The 10,603-nt window shown below is 44.7% G+C and overlaps 1 protein-coding gene across 2 annotated transcripts in view; it reads right to left on the bottom strand.

Moving 5' to 3' along the window:
- Nucleotides 1–10,603, bottom strand: part of GCNT2 (glucosaminyl (N-acetyl) transferase 2 (I blood group)) — a 73,112-nt gene that overhangs the window by 2,781 nt on the left and 59,728 nt on the right. For both annotated transcript variants that reach the window (XM_045298123.1, XM_004712189.2), the window contains exon 2: nucleotides 9,058–9,150. In XM_045298123.1, coding sequence (XP_045154058.1) covers nucleotides 9,058–9,150 — 93 coding nt within the window. The remainder of the gene's footprint in view (nucleotides 1–9,057; nucleotides 9,151–10,603) is intronic.

Here is a 10,603-nt window from a genome sequence, read left to right as displayed (position 1 = left end):
ACAGTCAAACAATAGACAGGCCTATGAAATGAACAACAACCCCTGTGAGGAAGGGATTCGTGGAAGCAACCAACCAAATGAGACCCAAAGGGCAGCATTTCTCCAATAACAAATTCCAGAGGCAGGAAAAAAGGACCGATGAAACAAAACAAGGTCCCCAGAGGGGAAGTGGGAAGAGTATTCTTACATCAGAGGGATGGTTATTAATGTCATGAAACAAAGTATTAAGTGGTTGAGTGGAAAACTAACTTGTTCTCTGTCAACTTTCACCTCAACCACAATAAGAAATGGATCAATTTAAAGAAAGCACCATTACGTAGGCATAACTGATTGACCTCCACCTTCATCCTCATCCTCTGGGATCAGGCTGCTATCAAGCAGTGGGTCTTTCGGACCAAGAGGCACCTTATTAGCATAAGCGCCCTGTGTGGTCCTGAGGCCTCAGCAAGGGCACCTCAATCACAGTGGAAGTTCTAGGGTTTTAGAGGTCCCAAGGACACTGGGCATGCTCTGCCTGAGACTGTACGTCACCTGTTCCTTCCCTGGACTGCCTTCTACCCAAAAGCCTCAGCGTCCCTCTCACACAACTTCAGGCCTTAGCTCCAGGACCGCCTTCTCTCCACGGACCTCCTCTCCTTCTCCCTTGGCTCATTCTCCTGTTGGCACTGACTACCAACTGAAGCCCCGAAGGACCAAGAGGGGGTGAAACTCATTTATCGTATCTCTTCCCAAGTAAATATTTATTTTTGTCCTCCCTAAATGAGAAATATAAGTTCCAGAAGGGCTGGGACTTAACTTAAAAATTAAAAAAAAGAATTTATTATTCCCTGTTGTGAATTATTTTGTTTGAGGACAATAGTAAAAATTTCTCATCATTTGCAAATTACAATTTCTTAGGTCATGAGTTTAATCGACTCTTGAGTTTCAACATCCTCAAGGAGCCCTAGTGGCTCAGGAGCTAACCAGAAGCTCAGCAGTTTGAACTCACCGGGTGCGCTGCAGGAGAAAGATGAGACTGTCTGCTTCCGTAATGATTTACAGCCTCAGAAACTCTTTGGGGCAGTTAATTTTTATTGTAAGAGGGTCACTAAGTCAGGATTGGCTCTATAACACTGAGCTTGGTTTTAGTTAACATTACTAGTTGCCATCTTGTTGACTGTGTATCAGGGTAGAGCTATATACTCCATAGGGTTTTCATTGGCTGATTGTTCAGAAGTCGATCACCACACCTTTCTTCTGCGGTGCCTTAGGGCAGACTTTTGGCTCACAGCCAAGTATGTTCACTGCACCATCCAGGGACTGCTCTACCTGGAACCCAAACCCAAACCCACTGCCATTGAGTCCATTCCAGTAGAACTGTTCCTTAGGGTTTCTGAGATAGTAGATCTTCATGGGAGCAGAGAGCCTCAACTTGCTCCTGCAGAGTGACTGGTGTGTTGGAATTCCCACCCTTTTAGAGCAAAGTCCGGTGCTTTCCCTCCAGTCCCACCAGGGCGCCTTGCCCCAGGTAAATACTGAGTGTAGAATGCACTATTTTTGAATAAAGTGCAGGAGAAAGATAAGGGGAACTGAAGAGTTGGTGGGTAGAGAGCTGCATCAAGGAGGCTGGATGGTGACTTTGACTGCAGAAATCTCTCTGAAAAAACTGAAGAGAAGGGTATTTCCCACGAGAATAGGTCATTTTCTTGGGGGATGGGTTAGAGACAGAATGAAGGTACATTGGGCCTGTTTTTTTCAGGTGTTTTGCTTAGCACATAGTACCATAAGTATCAGTTGACAGCATTAGTCAACAACAGGGCTTGACCATTTTGGGAAAAATAGAGTCTTTAAGGATCTTTTGAATGGAAGAATAAAATCATGAAATTGATTTCAACAAGATAAATTGTGTGTAGTTTTGTAGGGTACATTGGAAATCAATCACGAAAGAGCAGTAATAACTTAGATGTGATATGAGCACAAAAAGTGCCTGGAGAGACTATTTTGTTTTTATTACTAGTTTATGGAATATTAAATGATTGAATCGATTACTTATATATGATTTAGACAATTGTATAGATCTATATTTGTCTGTCTAGAGAAGTACAGCCACTGTAGAAAACAGATTGGAAGTTCGTGAAAAACTTGTATGTAGACTTACCATAAATCAAACTCCCGGCCATCAGCTTGATTCTAACTCATCATGACCCTGTAGGACAAGGTAGAACTACCCTATGGGTTTCCAAGACTGTAACTCTTTATGGGGGTAGAAAATCCTCTCTTTCTCCCAAAGAGCAGCTGGTGGTTTTGAACTGCTGACGTTGTGGTTAGCAGCCCAACATGTAACCCATGATGCCACCAGGGGTCCTAAACTTACTATATGACCCAGCAATTCTACTCCTAGAGACATAGATCTGAAAAGATTTAAAAAGCAGAAACTCAAACAGATACATGCACATCACAACATTGTCCACAATAGACAAAAGGTAGAAACAACCCAAGTATTGTCACCTGATGAATGGACAAACGAATTGTGGTATTTATTTCCCTACAAGGGGGTACAATTCAACCAAAAAGAGATGTGGACATTGGACAGGGCAAGATATGACAAAATAATAATAATTTATAAACTATCAAGGGCTCAGGAGGGAGGGGGCAGCGGGAAGGGAGGGGAAAAATGAGGACCTGATGCCTGGGGCTTAAGTGGAGAGAAAATGTTTTGAGAATGATGAGGACAATGTACAAATATGCTTTACACAATTGATGTATGTATGGATTGTGATAAGAGTTGTATGAGCCCCTAATAAAATGATTTTTTTAAAAAGAGATGTGAAGTTCTGGTTCGTTCAATAACATGGATGAACACAGCGTACATTATGCGGAGTGAAAGAAATCAGCTAGAAAAGGACAAATAATATATGATCCCATTTATATGGAAAATCTAGACTAGATAAATGCATGCAGGGAGGACGCAGATTAGGGGTTACGAGGGCTACAGGCGGAAGGGAAGGGAAATGAAGAGTTCCTGCTTAAAAGATACAGCATTTCTCTTTGGGATGCTGACACATTTCTGAAAGAAGTCGTGGTGGCAGGTGCACACAAGCCAGCAAAACATTGCAGAGCGCATTGAGGGTTAATGGCTACTTCGATGGGTGGAAAAAGACACTACACTAGAAACAGGCAGGACTTGGTGATTAATTCAACGTGGGTGGGGAAGAAGTATAATAGAAAGTGGGGAAAGCCGGGAAAGAAGCCAGGATGGAAGGAAGTTAAAGAATAACTGGGTGGTAATTTAAAAGGTCCTGGATAGAGCGGAAGAAGAATGTGGAACAAAACTTAAAAGCATAAAGGAAACAAGGCTCTGGTGGAACCCCTGTGAATATGGCCTAGTCCCCCTTCAGGTCTAGAACTGAACCCATACCCAGAGTTCAATGTTTAGCCCAACACTGGACCTACAGAGGAAACGGCACTAGGGAGGTACACGCACCAGAGAGTGATCAACCTGCGGTCCAAAGGACAGCATGTTGCCACGGACAACGATCAGGAGAGAGGATGTGGGATAAGGGATGTTGCATGGAGGGAATTGCAGTCAGTGAGATGAAACACACTGTGTCCTGATTGTGGAATATAAAACGGATGATTGGCTCTGGATGCCCTCACCCAATTCATCCTAAGAAGTTAATATAGCCAACAAAATGAGGTAGTGAGAAAAGGTGCAAACAGGAGCACCAGGTGTTAGCCCGAGGAAACTCAAGGAAGCAAGGGAAGTCCTACTTCCGCCTAGAACTGCAGAGCTGATGGACAACGTGATCTTCAGGATGGGGGCAGGGCGTACATGCCTGCCGAAGGAATGCAAGCCTGAAAGGGAGAAAAGGAAGATGCAAGCTTGCCAGGGGTTCCTTAGGCGGGCCCACATGTCACCAAGACCACGGAGATGATTTTGACTGTGAGGTTGGATGATTTTCTCTCTGGGAAGGAAGACCATGACAAGGGAACAGGTAAGGGAATCTTGCAAATATCCTCCAAGTTCTTCTTAAAGTTGAAACAACCATCTTTTGAGAGTGGAATCTTTTTGATTTAGCATTCGACTGCGATTTTGGCGGTGAGCAACAAAAGTATAGTGGCCAATTCTTAGAAACCGATGAGAAGAAGAAAAGAATAAATAGGCAGCAAGGAGGGCCTTAGAAACCCTAGCAGAAGCGCAGCAAAGCACTTGGCTGCTAACCGGGCCACTCGGAAGGTTAGCAGTTCAAACACACTAGCCGCTCCTAGGAGAAAGACGAGGCAGTGTGCTACTGCAAAGATTTACACACTTGACCTTGGAGACCTTATTGGGGGTAGGGGCAGGATTCTATTCTGTCCTACAGGGTCACTACAATTTGAAACTGACTTGATGGCTGTAGGTTTGGGCTGGGGTAAGGTGGGTCTTGCTGAAGTTGACTAGCATGCCCACTACTCCGTGGATGCTGTAAACAACATGCTCGCCTGTTAACCAAAAGGGTGGAGGTTCAAGTTTACCTAGAAGTGCCTCAGAAGAAAAGTCTGACAATCTGTTTGAAGAAAAAAACAAGCCATTGAAAAACCTGATGAAACTCAGGTCTATTGTGACACAGGTGGGGTCTCCATGTACCAAAGAAGTGGACACTAGGACAACTGGTCTGTCGTGGGCACACTTGGGACAGTTCTGTCCCATTCTCCAGCAACATCCTAAAGAAGCACACATGGAGACAAACAGATGGTGGCACTTAGGAATCAGCCTGGCGGGGCCAAAATGGCGAAGGAGCCTACCATGAGAGGGCAGCGTGGAAGCAGCTGATTATACTGACAGTCTGGCCAAGTTTTCAGAAGAGAACTAGTAGGAGGAAGAAGTAGAAAGAAAAAAAATTTTTTTTTAATTTCCCCTCAAATCAATAAAACATGTCTTAACTGCTAGGGTTATAACAATTTAGCATACTGTTTTTTAATAAATAAAAGTCACGGTCTCTTCTTGAAGCCCCTGTTCTATTCCGGAAAGAAAGTGAGTACAATATGCCCTTAGAGGAGCTCTTTGTCTCTGGCTGCTTGGGCGTCCTCTGCCATCATGGAAGACCAGTAAGTATCCGGACCAGGAAGTTCATGACCAACCAACAACTTCAGCGGAAAATCGTCACTGATGCCCTTCACCCTGGGAAAGCAACAGTGCCTAAGACAGAATTCGTGAAAACTAGTCAAAACGTACAAGACCACACCAGATGCCACTTTTGTGTCTGAGTTTAGAATCCATTTTGGCAAGACGGTTGCCTTCGGCATGCTTTACGATTCTTGGAATGATGCAAAGGAAAATGAGCCTAAACACAGACTTGCAAGACCTGGCCTGTAGGAGAGGCAAAAGACCTGGAGAAAACAATGCGAGGAATGCAGCCACCGAATGGAGAGAGTGGGGGGCCTGCAAAGCCCATCGCTGGTGCTGGCGGAAAGTAGCTGGAGCTGGATGGCAGGAAGAAAGATTCGGCAGTGACTTGATCTGCAGTGGTCATGTGATTCTTCACCAGAGAATTAATAAACTATAAAACCAAATATATATACAAATAGACACATAGAGTACACTCGTTGGTGAAGAAAATGGGTTAGAGGTAACAAAGAGAGGGTAGTCAGAGATTGGAGAGGTTGAATTTAAGACTATAGAACTAGAATGGTGTTGTGATTCTGAGTGTTGGGAGGGCTTAGACAGGGGGGTGGGCCCTGGTGGCAGAGTGAATTAAGAGCTCAGCTGTTAGCCCAAAGGTTGGCGGTTTGTACCTCCCAGCTGCTTCAGGGAAGGAGTGGCAGCCGGCTTTGGTGACGATCAGTCTTGGAAACCCGCGGGCAGCTCTCTGTCCTGTAGGGCTGCTCTGAGTCAGAATCAACTCCACAGCAGTGGGTTTGGTGGTTTGGTTTTTGTGTCAAAGGGATACAGAAATGGGTATAAAACAAGTCCTCTTACCCTCAGACAAGTGGGGAAAGTCCAGGTTTGGCATGCAATGTTTCATCTCCTTGGGATTATGCCTTTTTCTTGCCCCTATATCATATTTTTTGGGAACTAGTTCATTTTTATGCCCTGAACGTTATTTTTATGCCCCGAATCCTTTGGGTCTTTTAGATGTTCATTGGTATCGGAGAACTAAGGAGAAAAGATGGTATGGAGAACTAAGGAGAAAAGTTATCTGAGTGGGGGCTGGGTTACTTAGACTTGTACAGTGAGCTACAGCTTACCCTCATGGTGCTTACCTATCGGGTGGTAAAGTTGCCTATAAAAGTACAAACCAAAATAGTTTATACTTTCTCTATTGAGGGCCTTGACAAGGACTTCAGGGTATGACCCTACCTGAGGGGAACTGAGGCACAGCAGAATAGGGATTCTATAGTGTGTGTGGGGGGGTGGGGGTGGCTAGAATTACAAGGGGATGATGTTACATGGGCTACTATTATAGATGTTGGAATCGTTAAGTATTACAGATGTAGAGGAGGTTGATCACAATTCACAGGATGACCAGGCAATCCCCGAAGGTGATAGTGATTAGTGGATAGATCTAGACAAGAAAGCAGATCTGAAAAAGATTCAGAAGTCAGTTTCCTAAAGAAGACCTGGGAGATGAGAGAGAAAGGAGAGGTCACCTCTGCACCCCCTTCCAGAAGGACAGGCTGTCATGTGAGTATGGGCACGTGCCCTGTGCGGCCCCCTGAGGGGACCTGTGAACTACTGATGGTGAAGACAAGAACCTGCTTGAGAAGAGATTGGCATTTCTGTACAATGACACGATAGGTTTGCCTTCTGCAGAGGAAGGGGCCTATCAAGGGGTAAATGAGGAGGAGGCTGGGTATACTGGAGATTTGTGGAGAAGTAACAATGTAGCTTTCACTTGAAATGTTAATGTAAGTGGATTGGGAAAATGGACTGAAGTGTGAAGCCAGAGACTGAGAGGTGGAATGGAGGTCTTGCTCCCACCGGGTAGGAAGGCACTGGTTCCACATACACTCACCCATCCGCCCTTTTATTCCCTCTTCTAAGTAAGTCTTTACTGCAAGTCAACTATACACCAGACAGTAGTCTAAATGGAAATTATGTCAGGACTGCTTGAAGAGCCAAGTGTAAATAGCCTTAAATGCTACAAGGGATGAGTGAGAACAAGAAGGGAAAGAAGGGCGTATTGCTGAAGGAGACACTGAGCTTCATAATAAAAGTAGTAAAGAAAAGTTTGAAAATGGATAGTAGTCATGGCTGTTCAACATGACAAACACATTTAATACTACTATTTGGAACATGGGGAAAATGTTGAAATGGCAAATGGATTGTTATGTATATATTTAATGGAATAAAAAATCAAAACAAATCACACCAATTAAAATAAAACAAAACGAAAGCACAAAGCCATTGCTGTCAAATTGATTCTGACTTATAACAACCCAGTGCGCACGGAGTAGAACTGTTCCATAGGATTTTCCAAGGCTGTGAAAAATCCTTTAGGAAGTAGACTGCCAGGCTCTTCTTCTGAGGCCCCTCGGCAAACCATCAAACTTCTAGTTAGCAGTCAAGCATTTAACTGTCTGCACCACTGAGGGATTCCCTATGTGACATTTACCAAACTCACTGTCATTGAGTCAATGCTGACTCATAACCCTACAGAGAGAGCAGAACTGGCCCTGGGAGTTTCTGAGACTGGATCTGTTTATGGGAGTAAAGCCCCATCTTTCTCCCAAGGAGCGGCTGGTGGTTTCAAACTGCAGACCTTGCAGATTGCAACCCAACTTGTAACCACGACACTACCAGGACTCCTTTATATTTGCTGAAGTAATAAAATAAAAATCAAAGTAGGCCAGGACTGACAAAACCATTCTCCAGAAAGACCCATAAACATGAAATCTTACTAGTTGTGATAGTTACATAATCTGGTGTCAATTTGTGAGGATTGTGAGTAAAGAGGTGGAGTCTGGCCTGTCACTCAAGATATAACCAATGAGGCCTCTGTGTGGGCATGGCCTTCTCCTAAGAATCCTGGACCTCCTATATTTCCTCCTTGGAGGTAGGAGACATTTTCTCTCTCTCTGCTGACTCCCTGAGAGACATCCCTGAAGTGAAGCCACAAGGACCTACCCTGATACAGCCAGAACCCTGGACCTGGAGAAGCCACGTGGAGACCCCTGCCAGGGCTGAGATGCTTACAGCGCCACTGGATCTACACGACTTCCCACCCACTGGCCTGTGATCGTCCTGCAGTCAGCATCATTGCATGTGTTTCATGAGTCTGAAGAGGACTTTATAGATTAGTGTCAGACATATGGGCTAATATTGGACTTATGGACTTGATCTGGACTGGGCTGGGATGTTTTCTTAATGTACACTTACCCTTTAATACAAGCTCTCTCTTGCACACATATGGGTGTTTATAACTATCTCTCTCGTGCACTCATATGGGTGTTTATGAATTTGTTTCTCTAGCCTACCCGGACTAACTCATTAGTGTTTCTAGTTCCTCTCCATCTGGAGGACAGATGTACCTGTCACTGAATCAGAGCTCTGGCGAATACCCCAGCTTTCCAAATCAAGGGGAGCTTCTGCTGTGGGAGAGCAGAGGTCTGCATGAGGGGGTGGTAAGAACAGAGTCACCTGTCAACCTCATCCTGACCACAGTCCCCTCCCAAGGGTCCCTCTCCCCAAAGGACCAGCCAGAGAACAAAGGAGAAGGAGACTGGAAGGAGCGAGAAGAACGTGCCATGACCGTTGGTGCTCCACACGACGTCGCCCGTAGGTGATCATAAGCGGTGAATACGTCTGGGAGAAGCTTATACTTATTTTTAAGGAACTGCAAAGACTGTGCTTCTGGCTGCTCTACTTAGAAAATGAGCCCAAACTCCAAAACACATGCTGACTGCCACTGTCCGTGACCACCCGGTCTCGGAACCTCACGGGCAGTTCTACCCTGTCCTATCGGTGTCGATGAGTGGACAGTGAACAGACCGGGTGACGTGTTCCAAGGGTTCTTTCTCGCGGGGCTGCCCTGTGTTCCACAGCTACTTTCTCAACCCCAGCAAGCATGGAGGGCACGAAGCCGGATGGAAGCTCACCGTGGCAGCCCCCATGCTTATCCTCCATGTCGTTCCACTTCACCGCTCTGAGGTTGCCGATCCAGGACGCATTGGGCATGGAGCCAGGGACATCTGCAGGGTTGATTGAAAAAGAAAAGAAAAGAAAAGAAAAGCAGAATTGAATGCTCGGAGAGAAGGGCACCAACTTTAGCAATTAAGTCTTCAAATCATGCTAAAACAAATTGGATTAGGCGTTTAAAACTTTTTTTACAAACATTAATAGGAGCATGCATCTTTCCAGAAGAAAAATGTGTTCTTTTTCTGTGATGTCACATAATTCTATGGTGATCTAAAATACAGTCTTATACCCAGGTTTCCCCAACTGAAATTACATTTTTCCAGAGTCTTTTCGGTCCTTACTTGTCACCGCTCCCTAGGGGGCTTTTTTTCTTGCTGCCAAAGAAACTCTGCTTGAAAATTTGGCCTCTCCATGTTGAGCATTCAAGAAAAACACTATTTACTAAGCAATATTGTCTTCTGTTGGTTGAATTCAGGTTCGTACTTGGTCTGCTGCCACCTACCTGAGCAACGGGAGCCCTGGTGGCCCTGTCAGGAGGAAGTGGACAGCTCAATGTGGGGTCAGTAGCTTGAACCCACCAATTTCTCTGTGGGAAAAATGGGACTTCTGCTTCCGGAAGAGATGTACCATCTTGGAAACCCCATATAGGGTTGCGATGAGTTGAAACTGGCTCGATGGCAGTGGATTTGGCTTGAGATATGAAAAGGCGCTTTCTTGTTTTATTCCTATCGTACATTTTAAAATTTGTGTATAAAACCTGGCTTGATTAAGTAAGTGGGGTGTGGGAGGGGGAAGCAAAGAGATCATTTGAAATATTTATATCTGTCCACAAGATGAACTGATGGGTACGTGATTTTTATCTCAGTGCCAATTAACAATTTTGATTCAATAACTACATCAGGAAAGTTTGAATAAAATATTTCCATGGGGGTCAAAATATTACCCAGTTTTAGGTGATTGTGTTTTACAAAAGACAAGATCTTTTTTTGTTGTTCCCACTACTAGTGACCATCACAAAGCGATTCTGATTCAGAAGAATTTCATTATGCTCAAGATTAGATTCTTGATATTTATCATGAATGGCCCCCTTCTTGAAAATCCATACATTTGGGTAACAGGCATCAGAAGACCCAAAACAAACAAACAAATTATATTGTTGAAAATGACAGGGGTCGGAGCAGAGACCCAAAGCCCATCTGTAGACAATGGGACATCCCCTCACAGAGGGGTAACAGGGAAGGGATGAGTCAATCGGGGTGCAGTATAGTACTGATGAAACATACAATACTCCTCTGGTTCCTTGAAGCTACCTCCCTCCCCACTATCATGACCCCAGTATCTAGCCTTTCACTGCAGGCTAGACTGGAGCATGTGCACAGGTACAGATAAGACACACGGAATCCAGGAACAGGAATAGTGATACCAGGAGGGCACGGGGAAGGTGAGGAGAGGAAGGGAGGAAGGGGGAACCCATCGCAATGATCAATACATGACTGCAGCGCCCCC

Source organism: Echinops telfairi, unplaced genomic scaffold, assembly GCF_000313985.2.
Source record: "Echinops telfairi isolate 266 unplaced genomic scaffold, ASM31398v2 ScPeMD7_7424;HRSCAF=8462, whole genome shotgun sequence".
NCBI lineage: Eukaryota > Metazoa > Chordata > Mammalia > Afrosoricida > Tenrecidae > Echinops > Echinops telfairi.
The sequence above is the reverse complement of the archived record's forward strand: the minus strand, read 5'-3'. Positions and strand labels throughout refer to the sequence as shown.